This window comes from Delphinus delphis, chromosome 10 (genome assembly GCF_949987515.2).
Source record: "Delphinus delphis chromosome 10, mDelDel1.2, whole genome shotgun sequence".
NCBI lineage: Eukaryota > Metazoa > Chordata > Mammalia > Artiodactyla > Delphinidae > Delphinus > Delphinus delphis.
This window is the reverse complement of record NC_082692.2, coordinates 64117487-64139483: the sequence shown is the minus strand read 5'-3', so window position 1 is coordinate 64139483 and position 21997 is coordinate 64117487. Positions and strand designations below refer to the sequence as shown.

Below are 21997 nucleotides of genomic sequence, written 5' to 3'. Positions count from 1 at the left end.
GTAATGCAAATCTATTTCAAAGTACAACTTATTATCACCCCAGGAAACACCCTCATGTCCCTCCTTCCCCTCCACTCCCCAGAGGGAACCATACTTCGGAGTTTAGCCTGTTCTATAACTTCATATATATTGAATCGTACTATGTATATCCCTTTGGGTAAGATTTATTTCACTCAGTATAATATCTGTGAGATTCATCCATAATTTTGCTGTATCAAGTTTATTCCATTTGGTTATTAGTTAATTTGTGAAATGGGTTCTTGCTCTTTTCATTATTGAGTTGTAGGAGTTCTTTCTATATTCTGGATATGTCTCTTATCAGGTATATAATTTGCAAATATTTTCTCTCATTCAGTGGGTTTTTTCATTTTCTTGTCGGTATACTTTGAAGCACAAAAGATTTTAATTTTGATGAAGTCCAATTTATTTTTTCTTTCGTTGTCCATGCATTTTTCTCCAGCCTTTCTTCCTCTACTCCATCATCCACACTGCTGCAGTAGCTACTTCCTAATCGATAATTCTGGTCATGTCATTCTCTCTGTTCAAGCTGGTTTTCTAATGCTTACAGGATATTCCAAATTCACTGCCACCCCAAATAACATCTCTGCTTCAACTCCATGGGCTTAAGGAATTTCACCAAGTATGCTTTCACACTTTAAAGACTTTGTTCCAGTTTTTTCACGCGTTTGAAATCTCCTATCCTCCCTGATCACAGTGTCTTCGTTCTTAAAAACTCACAAGCAAGTAGTCACTTGCTGTTCAGGGGTTAGATAGCATTAAGTTCAAAACCCCATAATGGCCAATCATATTTCGTTAATAATTTAAAATTATTTGCCTTCTGCCTCCCTGTAGGTCATTCACTCATTCATCAAATATTTATTGAACATCTGTTAGACAACAGGTACTGTTCTCAGCACTGAGGGTACACCTGCGAACAAGTCAAGACTAGGCTCTCATGCAATTTATGTGGAAAGTATTCAATAAGAAAAATACCAGGTCATGGTGAGTGTTACGCCAACAATGTCGAGTGAGTATGATTGTTCAAGATTGCATGGTCAGGGATCACTTTTCTGAAGTACATTTAAGTTATGATTTGAAAGCGCCTGAGTGACAGAGGGGATCAGCTGTTGCAAGGGGTGGTGGTCCCAAATGGTTGTTTACAAAGTACGACAGGGTCACTAGGTCTGAGGGCAAGCGAGGCAGGCGCAGATTCCCACCCGGCGTGTGGGTTCCTCCGCCAGCAGGCGACACCCTAAACGGGTTCTCCTCTCGGAACATCTCACGCCAGCCCTTTTCTCCCCGGCGGTGGCCGACGATAACACAGAACCTCCGTGCAGTAGAAGATTGCATAACGATTCGACGCAGGTATCCGGGAAACAGCCACACACTAACAAGCCGAAGCTGGGGGGCGGAGACTGTGAACTGTCCTACAGCCTGGCGGAAGAGGCGGGGGGATGAGCTCGTCCTAGGCCCGCCCAGAGAGAGTGTTGCGCATGCGTATGGGCGTGCTCTCGTCACTTAGGCGCCGGTCCCGAGAAGGGGCGGGGCCGGCTCTCCGCGCCGGAAGGGGGCTGACTGGGCGGTGCCGGGAGGCGGAGGTGGCGGCTGCGCGCGCGCGTGCGAACGAGGAACGCCGCGAGGGCCGGGGCGGGGCGGGCGGGCAGGGCTGTGGGGACGACGTACGGCGACGATGGCCGCGGCGGCGGGCAGCGGCGGGCTGGGGGCGACGGCGGGCGCTGCGGGTCTGGGAGGCGCGGCGGCGGCCGCGGGCCTGGCAGTTTATCGACGGAAGGACGGGGGCCCGACCAGCAAGTTTTGGGAGAGCCCGGAGACGGTGTCCCAGCTGGATTCCGTGCGGGTCTGGCTGGGCAAGCACTACAAGAAGGTGTGTTCGCGCGCTCGTAGGGGCCGGAAGGCCACGAGACGGGGGCCGGGGGCGGCGACTGGCCTCGCGGGCTTCTGGCCGCCCCTCCCCCCGCGCGCCACGAGGGACAACAAAGGCAGGCGCAGGGCCCGCCACGCCCCCGCGGTGCGCTCTCGGCGTCCGCGCGCACGGTACTCCACTGGTCCTCCGAGCTCCGCTCTTGGGAGCCCACGCACCCCGGGCAAAAGCCCCCGCTTGCTCCTGCAGGAGCAGGTCGAGCTCAGCGACCCGGAGGGTGTGAATCTTCCTCTTTTGTTGGCTGCTTGAGGTGTGTGAGCTATGATTGTTAAAACTGTCGGAGCCAGAGGGGTAAAAGCGGCAAGTTTTGTTTAGAGACTAGTCTTCAAAGTCAAGTGAGGTGACGAAGGTTTTACTATCTGCTGTTGATATGCTAAAGACGGACTATGGACGATTGTACTCGGACGTTGGTTACAGCAGGTTAAATATAATGAATTACAGTATTCATGAGAACTAATATTAAAAAATGACGGCTTTGGGCTTCCCTGGTGGCGCAGTGGTTGAGAGTCCGCCTGCCGATGCAGGGGACACGGGTTCGTGTCCCGGTCCGGGAAGATCCCACGTGCCGCGGAGCGGCTAGGCCCGTGAGCCATGGCCGCTGAGCCTGCGCGTCCGGAGCCTGTGCTCCGCAACGGGAGAGGCCACGGCAGTGAGAGGCCCGCGTACCGCAAAAAAAAAAAAAAAAAATGACGGCTTTTACTTCACTACTTCTGGTTATGTATAGTGGGAGTGCAAGAGTTAATGTTCACTTGTGGCTAATGTGAGGCCTTCCCTGAGAACCCCATTCATGTTAGATCACCCCGCTTCATATCACCTTTGTTTTCATACCACTTTTTTTTTTTTTTTGCGGTACGCGGGCCTCTCACTGCTGTGGCCTCTCCCGTTGCGGAGCACAGGCTCCGGACGCGCAGGCTCAGCGGCCATGGCTCACGGGCCTAGCCGCTCCGCGGCATATGGTATCTTCCCGGACCGGGACACGAACCCGTGTCCCCTGCATCGGCAGGCGGACTCTCAACCACTGCGCCACCAGGGAAGCCCCATACCACTTTTTGAGATTATTTTTATTTACCTGTTTGCTCTACCTTTGGAATGTAAGTTCCGCTGAGTCAGTGGTATTAAAAGTTGTAAGTTAGCCTCTTGTTTATAACAAATGTTTTTTTAGCGTCCCCTTTATGTAACTATTTAGGAATGACTCCCTTAGAAGGTGTAAGGACGCAGACTGCCAAAAATACTCTGCCCCCAAATTTCCGGAACACCCTTTTCAGTTCTCTACTTCCCCCGTTGTGGACCATAACCCTGGGGCAAGGACCTTGTTAGGCCTGTTCACTACAACGTGTCCCGGAACGTGTTTGATCCTCATTGCCTTGCTCTTAGTAGTTGCTTAGTAAATATTTGTTGGAATGAATGAAAAGATAGTCTAGGAACCTACTCATTTGGGGTGTACAGCGCAGTGGAGCCTATCAGCTTTTGGAAGTTGTTAGGCATGGACAGGGATCTTGGGTGCTTTTGCGTTCCATTGTGGTACTCTCAGAAATGACCATTCCTTATCTGAGGTTTTAGGAAGTGAGAAGCGATTAATATTTTTATTTACAATATATTTTTTGATTCTTTGACTTTTCCCCCCCCTGAAATTTTGCAGTCACATTTGGGATTGTAGCTTTTTCTCATTTACATGTAGGTAAACAAGAATATTGTTTTCCCTTGTACAATGGGAAATTGGTCACTTTTTTGGTGTTGGCAGTAGAGCTTCTGGTAGTAGCTAAGGGAGTTGAATATATTTATATTATTAAAGTATTGTTTATCATGTGCTCTTCAGCCAGTACTTTGGGTCTTAAATTAATATACCTTAATGTATTTTTCCCCCCAGTCTGGATTTTATACCCCAGTTTTATTGAGATATAATTGACATATAATATTGTATGACTTTATCAGTGTAGCTTTAACAAAGAGAAATAGGAGGAATATTCCTTTGGATAGCAAGGAAGGGAAAAGAAAAAGGGAAATACAGTAGTAGTAATTTCTACCTCTCCAAACTCTGTGCATCTATTTGTGCCCAATTTTAAGAGGGCAGCTTTAGGCTTGGATAATCTTTAAGAGGTTTGTTTGGGTGGGTGAGGAACTGGCTGTGAGGCTGATTGCAGGATTTGTCCCAAAGTGTTGAAGACAGTAGGCTAATGTTGGCTCAGTGTGCCTGAGGCCTTAAAGACAAAATTAAAGTTAGGTTTGACCTCTCAGAGTTTCATAAAGCTAGAGTGTGTTTCTTGGGCCTACTCAGATTAAGAATTGTATATCCCTTGGGCCTGACAGTCAGAATCCTATCAGCCTCTGCGAGTGGTGTTGGTGTGGTGAAAATATTTACCAGAAGGTTCTTTGCTTCCTCTGTACAGGATATATCTCTACCTGGTATACACATTGATAAGATTTAACTAAACTTTTCTGTTGCATTTAATAGTGTGTTTTCAAATTCATAAATCTCAGCAAATAAATGAAATAAACATGACATTGATAGTAGCATTTTTATTGATGGGTTTATGTATGCACTCAGTGAACAACTGAACATCCACCTTACCCAGGCATTTAAAACATAAGTCACTTAAATCCTCACAGCAGTCCTGAATGATAGATATTATTTACTTCATTTTCCACATGAGAGACACCTGAGGGTGGAGATTTAAGTAACTTCTCTAAGAATTACAGTTAGGAGTGGCAAATTTGGAATTCAAAGGTCTGCCTGTCTCCACCCCCCCCTGCCTTTTTTTTTTTTTGGCTGCACATAATCCCTCTCTTGAAGGAACTCACAGTGTTGTGGAAAAGATAGACATAGGCACCTACTTATAAAACCCAGGTGATTTCAAATTAAAAATGAACTTCTTTGTATTGTTTTTGTCTTCAGAATGCCTATAGGAGGTGCTCAGTAAATATTTGTTCCATGAATGAATAGATTAACTAGTATAGAAACCTGTTTTTTTAGGCTTTGTTGATCCATTTGGCTTAGCAGTACAGAAAGGAGAGTGAATACTTTTTGACTGGGATGAGCTTCAACTAGCCAAAGGAGTCCAGAGGAGGTGACCACTTTAGGTACGTGGAAGCTGAAGCACAGAGAGATTAACTGTTTGCCTGAGGTTGCGTTTTCAGTCCACTAGCAGTGTGGAAGCTTGTTTATCTACCTAAGCTGCCTGCTTTGTATTACTGGGTGCATATCTTTCATCCTAACTTTGAAAGATATATTGCTATCCATAGTTCAGAGTGATTTTCAGATGATAAAACCTTGTGAAGGTGAAGTATATCTATAAGCCATTGAGTTCCCAGGTAAGTTTCTTCCCGAAGTTTGGCTTACCCCTGAAATAAGATTTAAGATTTTAGGATGATTTAAATAAAGATGCTTTGGATTTAACAAAGATTACTAAAATAGAGTAGATTGCCCAAGGAAGGCATTTCAGTGCCCTTTATATAAAGTATTTAACAGTTTAAGACTTTTCTTTTTTCCAGATGGGACATCTGCTACAATAGAATTGTTTACGGATAAGTTAAACTTTTGATACTATATTAATGTCACAGGGAATATAAAGCAGATTTATTGATAACAACTTTCCAAACATATCCTCCTAACTTTCTTAATCAAAATACTTTGAGACTAAAAAAATTTTTGTTGTCTTAAGTAAAACATTCCGTTGAACTTTTTTTTGATCAAAAGATAAAATTTTTATGACTGAAGTAGTCTATATAATTATTAAATTTTTTTCCCTTTAATCAGGATTCATTATTTTGAAAGCTATTAAGAACTTTTTATGTTTAGGTGAGATTTTTGGAAGCAGTTGAAATGAATTTATGTCTGTATGGGATAGTGGAATGAGCATTACGTTAGTTTGGAAGACGTTAGTTCAGTACTCTTGGCTGCTAATTGGTGTCATTGAGCAGATGACTTGATTTCCATGTTTTAATTTTTCATTTGTAAGTTGGGAGTAAGACTGTGACTCCCACAGACAGTTGTTCGAATCAAATGAGATAGTCCTTGAAGGTAGGATTATATAAATTTGAGGTGGTAGTGATACTTTTGCCATGTATCATTTGGTCCCCCTGCTTCATTCTTACTGGTTAAACAGAATGTTACTCTTAGAAATTTTTAAAAGTCGATTTAAAATTTTATAGTCGTACATTGACTGCCTTTTGAGACGGTATGAATCTGACATTAATTAATGTCAGATTCAATTTATTAGTTAAAAATGTCATCTCTTGCATACATTTTAATGTTTGATCATTTTTGTGGGTGATTTGGAGAAAGTAAATGGAGTTAAAAATGTTCTGTAGTTTAAAAATTGGATCTTAAAATACCTAAGATAATCATTTTGATTGGGCTTTGAACCTGGCCATCTTTATTCTGAAACTGTAGGGCTGTCCACATGAAATCTTTCTCATTCTTAATGACAATAAATGAAGCGTGTAGATAGTAGTGAAGTTTAGAATATATACAAAGCTATGTATATAAGTCATTAAAAATTACTTTTTGCTTGGAAGGTTGGTTTGTTTTTTGCTGAACAACCTTCCTCCAAATGGTGTCTTTCAGGTTTAGGATTTGGCGCTGTTCAGTTGTCTGCAGGTATATGAAAAATAAAAAGTTACGGTTATTAATTTTTCACGTTGCTTTACCATGTGTGGAAAAACTTGCAGTACTTTATGTGATTCCTTTGAGAAGCTTGTACTTATTAAAGATTATAAAGTTATCTTGTGGGTATGTACAACGTACTGTGCCAGTTCTGTGGGTTAGACTTGAAGAGTTTATTCTTTATTAAAGGTTATACTATGTTGAGTATTACTGATTACTTTCAAAATTGAGTATTACTTATTAAAGATTTACTATGTTGAGTAAATTGGAAAAAAAATCTGATGTTAAATTTTCACTTGAAAGTTCATAGTCCTCAGAGAAGTAAACTTGGTTTTTATGGGAATTGGCATTGTAGGAAAGGGGAATTGTGAGAAGTTTTTAACATTTAAAAATTGCTTACCTGGGGGCTTCCCTGGTGGCGCAGTGGTTGAGAGTCCGCCTGCCAATGCAGGGGACGTGGGTTTGTGCCCCGGTCCGGGAAGATCCCACATGCCGCGGAGCGGCTGGGCCCGGGAGCCATGGCCACTGAGCCTGCACGTCTGGAGCCTGTGCTCCGCAACGGGAGAGGCTACAACAATGAGAGGCCTGCATACCGCAAAAAAAAAAAAGAAAAGAAAAAATTGCTTACCTGGTTTTTAACTTCTAAATTATAATAAAATGTGTTCTTTAACTGAGGTATATGATAATATTTGAAGTGGATTTTTTTTTTTTAAAGTCCAGTGGTTCTTAAAGTGTAGTTCCCAGTCACATAGTGTCACGTGGGAACTTGTTAGAAATGCAGATTCTTGGGCCTGACTTATTGAATTAAGAGAACCATTATTTTAGACTAACAGAATTGACATCTTATGTGCTTAATTGTATGAAACTTGTTTCCAGTTTTTGGCTCATGTCTGACATATTTGTTTCACTTTGTGGCCTTAAGGAAATGTGTTTTTACAGGACACCTTTAAATTAAATAAAAGGAAACTATCTGTAAGGATAAAAAGGAGTAGTGTACAACAGGGATAGACAGACTTTTTCTATAAAGATCAAGAGTAAATATTGAGGCTTTGCGGGCCATGCAGTCTCAGCTGCACTGCTCAACTCTGCTCTTGCAGGAAAGCAGCCATAGACAATGTGCAAATGAATGAGTGTGCTGTGTTGATAAAACTTTATTTATGGACACGGACATTTGAATTTTATGTTATATTCATGTGTCATGAAATATTATTTTTCTTTTAATTTTTTCCAAACCATTTAAAAAATGTAAAAACCATTCTTAGCTTGTGGGCCACACAGAAACAGGCAGTAGACTGGATTTTACCAACCTTTGGTCTCGGGGATTTCATGTAAAATAAAGCATTCCGGACTCCCTGGTGGTGCAGTGGTTAAGAATCCGCCTGCCAGTGCAGGGGACACGGGTTTGTGCCCTGGTCCGGGAAGATTCCACATGCCGCAGAGCAACTAAGTCTGTGTGCCACAACTACTGAGCCTGTGCTCTAGAGCCCTCCAGCCACAACTGCTGAGCCCGCGTGCTGCAACTGCTGAGCCCGCATGCAGCAACTACTGAAGCCCGTGTGCCTAGAGCCTATGCTCCGCAACAAGAGAAACCTCGACAATGAGAAACCCCACTCACCCCAACTAGAGAAAGCCTGGACACAGCAACGAAGACCCAGTGCAGCCAAAAATAAATAAAATTAAAAAAAATAAAAATAAAGCATTCCAACAAAATACTATTCTTCAGCAAAGTAACTGCATGCTGGCTGCTCTGTTTAGAGTGGAAAGCTAACATACCTGAACAAATAAAAATTTGCGAGGATACTAAGCTTTAAGAATTGTCCTTTTATATTATGCTCTGTCTTTGATTGACAGTAGCACATCTTGAGAGCCAGTCAACTTAAGGCATAGTAATTAATGGTGGACTCTGTAGCTGATATTTTGCTGTATATGTATCACTGAGACATTATTTATTGCAAGAGAAACATTATCTTGAAATGTTGGGTGGTACTGGGAAAGAGGTTCTTTCCAGGAAGAAAACTTTAGTTTTTTTATGGAAGGAAGTATAGATGTTTTTTCCTGATCAAAATTGGAGGTTAAAAAAAAAAATTAATGATGGCTTTTCAAAGTGATAGTGAATGCTTAATACTAAGTTAAGTTTTTACATTTAATTGAACTCAGTAATTTATGCTTTCCCTGTCATGTACCCTTTATCTTTCCTTGCTGTAATGCTCGCTTGCTGTCTGTCTACCACGAATTTGGCCTTCTTGACATTATTCACATTAGCATGGATAACTATTCGTGTACATTTGTTTTAAAAAAGATTTTATTGTGGTAAAAATCTTATAAAATTTACCATCCTAACCATTTTTAAGTGCCCACACATGTATTTTTTTTAATGCATAAAAACAGTCATGTTATTATGCTTAGAGTTCCTGTGTGTCTGGAATTTGGATGGGCACAGTAGGGCCAATTATTTCTGCTCAGTGGTGTCTGGGGCCTTGACTGGGGATGTTTGATGATTGGCGGTGACCTGACAGCTGGGGGCCACAATCACCTGGAATCATCTTTACTCATGTGTCTGGTGGTTGTGCTGTCAGTCTTCTGAACAGCAGCTGGGGACTCTCCATGTGGCCTCTCAGTGTAGCCTGGGCTTCCTCAGTATGGTGATGTCAGGGTGGTTGGACTTCATTGTTCAGGGCTCCAGAGGTGGGTGTCCCAAAAGAACTATATGGAAGCTGCATGATCTTTTTTGATTTATCTTCAGAAGTCACACAGCATCACTTCTGTTGCATTCTAATGGTTTTAAGCGAGTCACTGAGGATGGTCCTGATTCAACATAGGAGGGCCATAGATCCCCACCTCTTGTTGAGAGGAGTATCAAAGAATTTGTGGACTTGTTTGAAAAACTGTACACAGTTGGCTCTCTGGCCACATGCGAAATATAGTGGCCAGTATGTCTCATTCCATTATATTAGGTTGGCCAGAAAGTTCGTTCGGGTTTTTCTGTTACATCTTATGGAAAAACCCGAACAAACTTTTAGGCCAATTCAGTAGCATCAGGCTCAAGTTTGAGGTCCAGGATCTCACCATCTAATTTAGGTCCGGGTGCAGATGAGAATGACACTTGGGCTTGGTTTCTTGGGCATAGTATTTCTCATTCTTAAGATCTGTTAACTGAAAGGACATGTTATCTATCCCTCCCCACGGCTCCCAGTATTTGTTTATGTAAGTGTCTCAGACACTTAAAAATCTGCCACCAGGCCAGTACTTAGGTACTGGGAAGTAAGCTAACATTGTCTTCCATTGTCTTCTGAACAGTTGCCCCAGTTTTTGAGTCTCTGTCTTTATCTTGCAGTATGTTCATGCGGATGCTCCTACCAATAAAACACTGGCTGGGCTGGTGGTACAGCTTCTCCAGTTCCAGGAAGATGCCTTTGGGAAACATGTCACCAACCCGGCCTTCACCAAACTCCCTGTAAGTACATCAGCTTATCACACTGGGACATCTTCAGTTTCTGTACTCTTGGGTGCAGCCTACAGCTCTTTATTTTGCTGCTGCTATCCTATAGAATAGGAAAAAGGAGGAATCGCTACAGAATTTTAGCTATAGAACACTTGCTTTTGAACTGTAGGAAGCATCTCTTACAGGAGTCATTTAAAATTTGCATTAAACATCACAACAATTATTACCTAGACTTAACTGTTAACATTTTACTGTTGTAGTTTCCTTATTGTCTTTACTGTACTAAGTCTTTTCCGTTTTTTTCTCCTGTTTCAGTTCTTGTGGTTAGAATGTTGTTTCTTGGAATCTTATTATATTTTGTAGGTGGGATTCTTCTGAGCTTATGTGAGAATATGATTCTGTTCTCCTTGCAGTTGGTATTTTGACTGAAAGTTTGGCTTGGTATAGAAATATTGGGTTATGCCTTATTTCCACATTTGATTTTGTACAGAAAAATCTGATGTTACTTGTTGATATCCCCCTTTTTTTTAATTTTTGAAATTTATTTAGTTATTTATTTATGGCTGTGTTGGGTCTTCGTTGCTATGCGTGGGCTTTCTCTAGTTGCGGCGAGTGGGGGCCACTCTTCATCGTGATGCGCAGGCTTCTCGTTGCAGTGGCTTCTCGTTGCGGAGCATGGGCTCTAGGTGTGTGGACCTCAGTAGTCGTGGCATGCAGGCTCAGTAGTTATGGCTCGCCAGCTCTAGAACGCAGGCTCAGTAGTTGTGGCGCATGGGCTTAGGTGCTCCGCGGCATGTGGAATCTTCCCGGACTGGGGCTCGAACCCATGTCCCCTGCACTGGCAGGCGGATTCTTAACCACTGCGCCACCAGGGAAGTCCCTGATTTCCCCCTTTTTAATACTGATCTTTAAAATTCATAAATAAGTCTAGTTATCGTAAATCACGATCTGAAGACTCAATTATGTTTCTTTAGCTCAGGGAACATTCAGTCTGTTAGTCTTCTCTGCCATCCTGTATTTCTTTATATTTTTGAACTCTGATTGTACAAATACTAGATTTCCGGGAACTATCTGTCCTATATTTTCCCATAATTTTTGTCTTCCATTTCTCTGATTCGGGTTTTTGTAGTTTCCAGTCTGCTGGTTGTTGCCTCTACTGAATTTGTTATTGGTAGACCTTTTTATAAATCTCAAAAGCTTCCGATTTGTGTGTTCTTATTTCATCACTAAACTTTTAGTTTTAATAACTCACTGATTTCTCAGATATAATTGAGAATAAAAAATATTGTTTTACTGATATTGCAGTAAATCTGTTCGTTTCACTTACGGTATTTTTGCTATCCAGACATTTATTTTCATTAAGTCAAATATATGGATTTTTTTTTTTAATCACGTTGGGAAGCTTTCTCCACTTGTAGGTGATAAAGGATTTCAGCCATGTGTTCTTCTAGTATTTGTAGAAGAACAAATTTCTACACTATTTGTAGGTGTCATTTTTTACATGTAACTCTGTTATCCATTTAGAATTTATCTTGGTATTCATTGTGAGCAGTGGATCCAGTGCTCACAAAAAAAAAAAAGCAGTTTTTCCATATGATCATCTGGTTAACCCAACAACATTTATTAAAGGATGCTGCTTTTCTGCACGATTTTTTTTTTAAGATTTTTTTTTGATGTGGATCTTTTTTTGTTAAATTTATTTTATTTTTGGCTGTGTTGGGTCTTCATTGCTGTGTGTGAGCTTTTCTCTAGTTGGGGTGAGCAGGGGCTACTCTTCGTTGCAGAGCATGGGCTCTAGGCGTGTGGGCTTCAGTAGTTGTGGCACGGGCTCAGTATTTGTGGTGTGTAGGCTTAGTTGCTCCGCGGCATGTGGGAACTTCCCAGACCAGGGCTTGAACCTGTGTCCCCTGCATTGGCAGGCAGATTCTTAACCACTTTGCCACCAGGGAAGCCCTGATGTGGACCATTTTTAAAGTCTTTGTTGAATTTGTTACAGTATTACTTCTGTTTTATATTTTGTTTTTTTTGGCCATGAGGCATGTGGGATCTTAGCTCCCTGACCAGGGATTGAACTCACACCCTCTGCATTGGAACGTGAAGGTTTTTTTTTTTTTTTTTTTTTAAATAATGTTTGTTTTTATACTGCTTTTATTTTATTTTATTTTTAAAAATATTTATTTATTTATTTATTTTTGACTTAGTTGCGTCTTAGTTGCAGCACGCGGGCTCTTCCTTGCGGTGCGGGGGCTTCTCTCTAGTTGTGGCATGTGGGCTCAGTAGTTGCAGCACACGGGCTTGGTTGCCCTGTGGCATGTGGGATCTTAGTTCCCCAACCAGGGGTCGAACCCACGTCCCCTGCATTGGAAGGTGGATTCTTAACCACTGGACTGCCAGGGAAGTCCCTTCCTCACTGATTTGAGTTCAGCAAATATTTAGCATTTGATTATGTGCCAAGTTCTGAGAATTCAAGGAGTAATGCAGTGTATTGTTTGTCTTCAGGGAGCTTACTTACCCTCTAATGACCTATATGAATAGAGCCTTTGACTTTCCTCATCTCAGGAAATGTTTTCCAAGGGAAAGGACATTTGAACTGAGTCCTGAAAGTAGAGTATGGGTTCTTTAGGGACATGCTGGAAGATTGAATTTTCAGGCAGTGATAGCAACATATAAAAGCCTAAAGGCTTTTAATGTAGTTGCAAATAGTTCAACAGGGCTAGAACTGAGGGACAGTAGGCAGAAATATGGGCCAGAATCAGTCATAAAATGACAGGTTTACTGTGTTAGAAGTGTGGCTTTTATCTTGAAAGTGATTAGGAAGCACAGCAAGGGGGTAGAACTCTGTGATTTTTTTTTTGTGTGTGTGGGAAGGGTGGGTTGTGGGGCTGAAATAAGAAAGAATTGACTGGGATGACTCCACTGAGCAGATTGCTTTCTCACTAAGGTGGAAGCTAGAGTATAAAAGCAGGTTTCTGGAGAAAGGTACTCAGTTTAGTCTGTGTTGAGGTTGGCTCTCCTGTAGGTACCTCAGGTTTAGAAATCCCTATAGGTAGTTGGAAATGAGATCTGGAGTTCAAGAGAACAGATTGAATTAGAGGAAGAGATTTGGGAATTACTGGGTACTGGTTGAATTCACATTTGCAGAGCAAGATCATTCCTTTTATTTTAATTATTTTTTAGCTAATGCTTTCAAAATACCTATTTCTTAATATGTGATTTAAGTTATATATATTTGTAGTATATTGGTATTATAGTAAGTACATACATATAATTTATAAATACATTGTTAGATATTGGAGGTACTTGCTCATTTTTTAATAAATGGGAACTACTCTACTGGATAATCGGCATATTTCATTTTCTGAACTATGTGACCAATTGAGGTTTTTGGGTAACTTAAAATTAATTGAAAGTAAAAATTTGCAAGAATAGTATAAAGAACTTTCACTTTCATTTAGAATCTCCAATTTTTAGCATTTAACCACTTTTGCTTTATCATTGTCTTTTTCTCTACATGTTTGGGCATATTATTCTGAATCATTTGAAAGCTCCATGTTCCTTTACCTCCAAATACTTGAGTGTTTATTTCCTGTTCTCTTATATTATCAACTGGATTAGAGTTATCAAATCAGGAACTGGTTGAAGTTTTCATCATTTAAAACACTGTAATATAATACAGATTATATTTTATCAAGTATAAAATCATTTAGAATAAAATTTACATGTAGCTTTATATGAAGTATTATATGTAAGGTGATTCACATTGTGTTTTTGGTATTTCTAATTAGGATTGTATGAGTGTCTTAAAAAATAGTATTTACCAGGGACTTTATTTGTGGAATATTTAACTCCAGGGAAGTAAACCATTATTGTTTTTCCAGATTTTAAAGATTAGAGAAGAATATTTTTAGGAATAAACCAGAATTAAAAATAATTCATGACTTAGTGCCAGTGGTACCAGATGTACTTCTTTTTCTCAGAATAGTGTTTAGCTTTTTTCAAAATGAAAGGGATTGATATAACGTGTAATGGTGTAAAACAAAAACGGAGGAGAGAGACAATAAAGCAGAGAATGTTTTAGTGAAACATGTAAGCTATTTACCTTAAAAAGCTTTTTTTCCTGAATAAACTGGACTGGTGTAGGAGTTCACTGTTTGGGCTGTTTGTTTTTTGATTTTTTAAAAATCAAAATGGAACTTTATGTACTAACTTACTAAGTCATATTGGATATTAAACAGCTGGCTCAACATAGAGTAGGTTCTATCTAGTGCTAATTGAGAAGTTAGAAAGATTTAGGGGAAAAAAGTACTTTGTAAGGCTAAAAATATATTGCATAGGCAAACATAATATGAATTGAAATATTTTTTACCTCCACAAGTAAAAATTGTTGTTATTCCATAATCCCTTGAAGACTTAGTACATTTGCATGCATAACACAAACATAATTGTAACTACAGGCATATAGACTATAGACAATTTTGTATTCTACTTTTTAATTTATATTTTATTTATTTATTAAAAAAATTTTATTACGGTATAGTTGATTTACAATGTTGTGTTAGTTTCAGTTGTACAGCATAGTGATTCAGTTATATATATGTGTGTGTGTGTGTATATATATATATATATATATATATACATATATATATTCATTCTTTTTCAGATTCTTTTCCCATGTAGGTTATTATAGAAAATTGAGTGGAGTTCCCACTGCTATACAGTAGGTCCTTGCTGGTTATCTATTTTAAGTTCATTTATATCATTTTTAAATTTTATTTTATTTTATTTATTTATTTATTCATTTTGGTTGCCCCAGGTCTTAGCTGCGGCACGCAGGATCTTCATTGTGGCATGTGGGATCTTTAGTTGTGGCATGCGGACTTCTTAGTTGCAGCATGAGAACTCTTAGTTGTGGCATGCATGTGGGATCTTTTTCCCCAGCCAGGTATCGAACCTGGGCCCCATGCACTGGGAGCGCAGGGTCTTAGTCACTGGACCACCAGGGAAGTCCCTATATCATTTTTTTTTTTGCGGTTCGCGGGCCTCTCACTGTTGTGGCCTCTCCCGTTGCGGAGCACAGGCTCAGCAGCCATGGCTCACGGGCCCAGCCGCTCCGCGGCATGTGGGATCTTCTCGGACCGGGGCACGAACCCGTGTCCCCTGCATCGGCAGGTGGACTCTCAACCACTGCACCACCAGGGAAGCCCCCTATATCATTTTTTTAAATTAGATTGCACATATGAGTGATATCATATGATATTTGTCTTTCTCTGACTTCACTCAGTATGAAAATCTCTAGGTCCATCCACATTGCTGCAAATGGCATGATTTCGTTCTTTTTTTATAGGTAAGTAATATTCCGTTGTATATATATACTATATTTTATTTATCCATCCACCTGTCCATGGATATTAAGTTGCTTCCATGTCTTGGTTATTGTAAATAGTGCTGCAGTGAACATTGGAGTTCATATATCTTTTTTTTTTTTAATAAATTTATTTATTTATTTTTGGCTGTGTTGGGTCTTCGTTTCTGTGCGAGGGCTTTCTCCAGTTGCGGCGAGCGGGGGCCACTCTTCATCGCGGTGCGCGGGCCTCTCACTTTTGCGGCCTTTCCCGTTGCGGAGCACAGGCTCCAGATGTGCAGGCTCAGTAGTTGTGGTTCACGGGCTTAGTTGCTCCGCGGCATGTGGGATCTTCCCAGACCAGGGCTCGAACCTGTGTCCTCTGCATTGGCAGGCAGATTCCCAACCACTGTGCCACCAGGGAAGCCCCATATATCTTTTTGAATTATGGTTTTCTTTGGATATATACACAGGAGTGGGATTGCTGTATCATGTGGTAGTTCTAATTTTAGTTTTTTAAGGAACCTCCACGCTGTTCTCTGTAGTGGCTGTACCAATTTACATTCCCACCAACAGTGTAGGAGGGCTCTGTTTTCTCCACATCCTCTCCGGTATTTATTGTTTGTAGACTTTTTTTTTTCTTTTGCCTATGCAGGCCTCTCACTGTTGTGGCCTCTCCCGTTGCGGAGCACAGGCTCCGGACGCACAGGCCCAGCAGCCGTGGCTCACGGGCCTAGCCACTCCACGGCATGTGGGATCCTCCCGGACCAGGGCACGAACCCATGTCCCCTGCATCGGCAGGCGGACTCTCAACCACTGCGCCACCAGGGAAGCCCTGTTTGTAGATTTTTTGATGATGGCCGTTCTGACTGGGGTTAGGTAATACGTCATTGCAGTTTTGATCTGCATATCTCTGATAATTAGTGTGTATCCTTGCCTCTTTCGTCATGTCTTAATTGACCATAGGTGCATGGGTTGTATTCTGCCTTTTAAAATAGATCATAAGGGGACTTCACTGGTGGCGCAGTGGTTAAGTGTCCGCCTGCCAATGCAGGGGACACGGGTTTGAGCCCTGGTCCGGGAGGATCCCAAATGCCGTGGAGCAACTAAGCCCGTGCGCCACAAGTACTGAGCCCGCGTGCTACAACTACTGAAGCCTGCGTGCCTAGAGCCTGTGCTCCACAACAAGAGAAGCCACTGCAATGAGAAGCCTGCGCATCGCAACAAAGAGTAGCCCCCGCTCACCGCAACTAGAGAAAGCCTGTGCGCAGCAACAAAGACCCAGCACAGCCAAAATAAATACTTTAAAAAAAAGAATAAAATTTCATTTTACTTTATTTTTTTTATTGAGGTATAGTTGATTTACAATTTGTTAATTACTGTTGTACAACAAAGTGATTCAGTTATGCACACATATATTTTTTTTTTATATTTTCTGTTATGACTTATCCTGGGATATTGAATATAGTTCTCTGTGCTACTAAATATAGTTCTCTGATCTTGTTGTTTATCCATTCTATATATAAAAGCTTACATCTGCTAACCCCCCCAAAATATGGAACACTTCACAAATTGCGAGTCATCCTTGTGCAGGGGCCATGCTAATCTTCTCTGTATTGTTGCGATTTTAGTATGTGCTGCCGCAGCAAGCACTCCTGTAACTTTATTTTTAAGCATTATTATGGGTTTTGGAGATCAGCACTAAAATATGGTTGTCTTTAATACGACTTCAGTCAGAAGTCTTGATAGACTTTAAAACCAGTTGATTTTGCCTAAAATAAAGCTCATTCATTTCTTTTTTTTAAAAATTAACTTTATTTTTTGGGCTGTGCCGGGTTTTAGTTGCGGCACGTGGGATGTCTCCTTGAGGCATGGGCTCAATAGTTGTGGCGCACGGGCTTAGTTGCCCTGTGGCATGTGGGATCTTAGTTCCCCCAGCAGGGATTGAACCTGCGTCCTCTGCATTGGAAGGTGGATTTTTAACTACTGGACCACCAGGGAGGTCCCTCATTCATTTTTTTTTTAATTTAATTTAATTTATTTAGTTTTGGTTGCATTGGGTCTTTGTTGCTGCATGTGGGCTTTCTCTAGTTGTGGCGAGTGGGGGCTACTCTTCATTGCGGTGCGCGGGCTTCTCATTGCGGTGGCTTCTTTTTGTTGCAGAGCATGGGCTCTAGGTGCGTGGGCTTCAGTAGTTGTGGCGTGTGGGCTCAGTAGTTGTGGCTTGTGGGCTCTAGAGTGCACACTTAATAGTTGTGGCGCATGGGCTGAGTTACTCCGCGGCATGTGGGATCTTCCCGGACCAGGACTCGAACCTGCGTCCCCTGCATAGGCAGGTGGATTCTTAACCACTGTGCCACCACGGAAGCCCTCTTATTCATTTCTTTTCTTTTTTCTTTTTAATACATTTATTTATTTTATTTGTCTTTAGCTATGTTGGGTCTTCATTGCTGCGCATGGGCTTTCTCTAGTTGTGGCAAGCAGGGGCTACTCTTCGTTGAGGCGCTCAAGCTTCTCATTGCGGTGGCTTCTCTTGTTGCGGAGCACAGGCTCTAGGATTGTGGACTTAAGTATTTGTGGCACATGGACTCAGTAGTTGTGGCTTGCAGGCTCAGTAGTTGTGGCACGTGGGCTTAGTTGCTCCATGGCATGTGGGATCTTCCCAGACCATGGATTGAACCTGTGTCCCCTGCATTGGCAGGCAGATTCTTAACCACTGCACCACCAGGGAAGCCCTCATTCATTTCTTAAATTGAAATAATGTAAGATACCGAATCTCTACCAAATAGTTTCTTGAGCCAGGTGTTATGGGAAGAGCCCTGAGCTTAGGAATTAAATAGCCATATCCTACCACTCTGCAACCTTGTGTGAAGGCACTTCGACCTGTAGTACCATTTCTGGGAACGTGTTCCTTGCCCTACTGATCCCATGGCATAGTTGTTAGAATCACATGATGTGTGATAATGAAAGCTCTTTGAGAAATTAGAAGTAGTATGTAGTACTTTAAGACATAAAAAGTAGTTTGCTGACTTGTGTAGCAAAAGTGGTTTTGGTAAAAGTAAAAATGTACATGTAAGGCATACATATTATTTAAACATTTATTATACTTCTTTGCGGTGCGCGGGCCTGTCACTGCTGTGGCCTCTCCCGTTGCGGAGCACAGGCTCCAGACGCACAGGCTCAGCAGCCGTGGCTCACGGACCCACCCGCTCCACGGCATGTGGGATTCTCCTGGACCGGGGCACGAGCCCGTGTCCCCTGCATCGGCAGGCGGACTCTCAACCACTGCGCCACCAGGGAAGCACTCAAATCCAGTTCTTAAGGAAGGTCCCAAAGAGCGATGTCTTCTTGTTTCTCTTCAACTTATGTTCCAGACATAGTGTATTTTGTGTAAATGAGCTGTGAACCTGAGAACTAACAGAATGCTGTAGTGCCCTTTGAATTAAAGCCAGAGTTTTCAGTTGAACATTGATAAGACTTGCTTTACCTTCTTACTCACTGCAAGTGTTTAGTATATATTTATTGGTTGATGTACCTTTGCTGTGATGTTAGTAACTGTCTCAAAGACAGGGAGAGTGGAAGGCTCTTTAAAAAAAATAAGCTAGAGAACCGAACCGTATTTACTTTCTGAAATTAAGCTTTTCTTAAAATATCTACAAAAATGTAAAGCGCAGTACTGACTGATTTTAAAGCAACTATCAGAACTCAGTGAAATGATTATTACTCTTCAAAAGGAAATATGTTGTGGAGATTGATACACATAGTTTCAAGGGACTATCATTAAAATTTTTGGAATTGATTTTCAAATTGTCATAGGAACGTATATAGGGTTTTTATATCTATCTTTGGTGGAATGTAATGAATACTTCAGGGTAAAATTTGTTGTCAAAGCCAGTTCTAATAATAAGGTCATGTGATTGAACTGGGTAGTACAATTTTGGGACATTTTAAACAAGTCACAGTCTGTAGGCTCTCTCTCACTGATACTTTGGAATTGCTACCCATTAAGCGTGACTGACTTCATGGCAGGAATTCTCATGAACTTGGTCAGTCTGGTGTAGAGGAAAGGATGGGAGTTTGAGGACTGTCACTTCAATGATCTGTTTCCTTTATTTGAGTCAATAAACCATGCTTTGTGCTAAATAAATTTTAGGGAAAAGAAAGTTAATAAGAAAGGGCTTAGAGTTGTTAGAAAAAGGAGTTGGATCTGATCCTTGGTTTTATAATTGTTCCCTTCAGAGTACCTGAGTGGCAGGAATAAATGGGCAGGTCTAAGAGGAATCTGTTGTCTTCAAATTTTTCACTTTGAACAGTTTTTCCTGATAGACTTCTTTTTGAGCTTTCTACTCCTGAAAGTGTTCTGTGGCAAAGAAGCATTAGAAAACTAGGAATCAGTGAACATTATGGTCCCTACAGGTTTAAGTATTTTATTATCTGTATCTGAGAATGGTATTGTTTTGCCAAGATCATGCTAAATTCTAGGACTTTCTGGAAAGGGGGAGGAAAAGACCAAGATTAGCATGTAAGTCTGAGAAGCAAGAACAAAAGTACTTCTGGAGACAAATCACTCATCTTAGTCACCACAGGAGTGATACTACACTCTTGGAGTGACTGGAGAAGTTCCTGATGTCCATGGGGTCCAATCTAGCAGGGAGGGCAAAACTGTAGAGACTTCAGACTGCAGCCTGGATCTCCTTAGAACAAGGATATTGTCTTACAAATACAGTTATCAAATTTAGGAAGTTTAACATTGACACAATACCATTATCTACTATATAATCTGTCTTCACATTTCACTAATTATCTCAGAAATGTATCTTATAAGATCTAAACCAAGATCCCACATTTTAGTTATATCTCTTTAGTCTTGATTAATTTAAAATAGTTCAGCCTGTCTTTGTCATTCATGACTTAAATTTTTAACCACTGGACCGCCTGTTCTTCATGACTTAAATTTTTGAAGCATATAGAATATGTTAGATTTGGAAAATTCTTCCATGTTATTACTTGTAGTTGCAGTTTGTTCATTCTGGTTACTGTTTAAGGGTTTGGCAAATTTTTTCTTAAAGGGACAGATGGTAAATATTTTAGGCTTGCAGGTATATGGACTCTGTCACAGCTACCCAACTCTGTTGTAGCATAAAAAGCAGCCAAAGACAATTACCTACATGAGTAGGTGTGACTGTGTTCAAATGAAAATTTAAAAACTGGGCAGCTTGGTCATAATTTAGTATCCCTTGCTGCATAGTATTTCACTATGGGCATACTGTACAATTTATTTATCCATTCTACCATTGATGGGTTTTTGGGGTTATTTCCAGTTTAGGGCTATTGCAAATAGTGCTGCTGTGAATATTTTTGCATATATCTTCTGGTAAACATAGGTATTTATGTCAGTTACACTCCCACATGTGGAATTGCTGGGTCACAGGGGGTGCATGTTCAGCTTTAGCAGATATGGCCAGTTTTCCTGAACCCTTGTGCCAATTTATACTCCCACATGCAGTGTACAGTGTACAAGGGTTCTAATACTCTACTTTCTCACCAATGTTTGTAAGTTGTCTGTCTTTTTAATTTTAGTTTTTTGGTGGATTTGTGGTGATACACATTGTTTTGTAGTTGCTGATAACTAATGAAGTTGAGCACCCTTTTATATTTTGCACCATTGGGCTGTTCTTTTCTGTGTTTTACCAGTTTTTTTAAAAAATTAATTATTTTTGGCTGCATTGGGTGTTCATTGCTGTGCGCGGGCTTTCTCTAGTTGCGGCGAGCAGGGCCTACTCTTCGTTGTAGTGTGCGGGCTTCTCATTGCAGCGGCTTCTCTTGTTGCGGAGCACGGGCTCTAGGTGCATGGGCTCCAGTAGTTGTGGCACGCAGGCTCGGTAGTTGTGGCTCGTGGGCTCTAGAGTGCAGGCTCAGTAGTTGTGGTGCACAGGCTTAGTTGCTTCGCGGCATGTGGGATCTTCTCGGATCAGGGCTTGAACCTGTGTCCCCTGCATTGACAAGCAGATTCTTAACTACTGCACCACCAGGGAAGCCCCTGATGTGTTTCTCGAAGCTGAGGATTTATATACTTTAAAATTTCTAAGAAACTTTAGCTTTTATTCTCCTGTGTCTAGTTGTCTAATTTTCTGTCAGCTGTGCTTTTACTTTCATTGGATGTTATTTGTTCTACGGGTTACATATATATATTTCTCAAGTCTTTCTCTCTTTTTAGTGTCCTTAATCGCTTTATGTATTCTAATTTTACAAGCCCTGTCATGTTGTTTCTATTATCTGAAAATGTTAGGATTCTAATCTTGCTGTTAGCTTTGTCTGTTGACTTAAAAACACTTAAATTATGTTTGAATTGTGGCCTTTCAGTTCTCTTTCAGTGGAAGTTTATTTGGGAATCCTGTTGACCTGGGTTGAGAATTTGCTCAGTAAGGCACTTCAGAAGACCCGCCAATTTTAGGACCAATTCTTTTTTTTTTTTTTTTTTTTTTTTTTAGCTGCACCGTTCAGTATGCGGGATCTTAGTTACCTGATCAGGGATGCAACCTGTGCCCCCTGCATTGGAAGTGTGCAGGCTTAACCACTGGACGACCAGAGAAGTCCCTAGGACCAATTCTTATGTTAATTTGGCATGGGGTTCCTAGACTAAGTATTGATAGTGTACGTCTCCAACTC

The 21997-nt window shown here is 41.1% G+C and overlaps 1 protein-coding gene and 1 pseudogene across 4 annotated transcripts in view; one reads left to right on the top strand and one right to left on the bottom strand.

Annotated features, from left to right (window-relative positions):
* Positions 1-1684: 1684 nt before the first annotated feature.
* SMARCC1 (SWI/SNF related BAF chromatin remodeling complex subunit C1) overlaps positions 1685-21997 on the top strand; it is a 180310-nt gene continuing 159997 nt past the window's right edge. For 2 of the 4 annotated variants that reach the window (XM_060022372.1, XM_060022373.1), the window contains exons 1-2: positions 1685-1885; positions 9880-9999. In XM_060022372.1, coding sequence (XP_059878355.1) covers positions 1691-1885; positions 9880-9999 — 315 coding nt within the window. In that variant the 5' untranslated portion in view covers positions 1685-1690. Of the gene's footprint in view, positions 1886-2093; positions 2193-4913; positions 5021-9879; positions 10000-21997 lie in introns of those variants that run through there. The other 2 variants (XM_060022374.1, XM_060022375.1) reach the window with 2 other exon arrangements.
* Positions 16878-16975, bottom strand: LOC132433044 (U6 spliceosomal RNA; annotated as a pseudogene).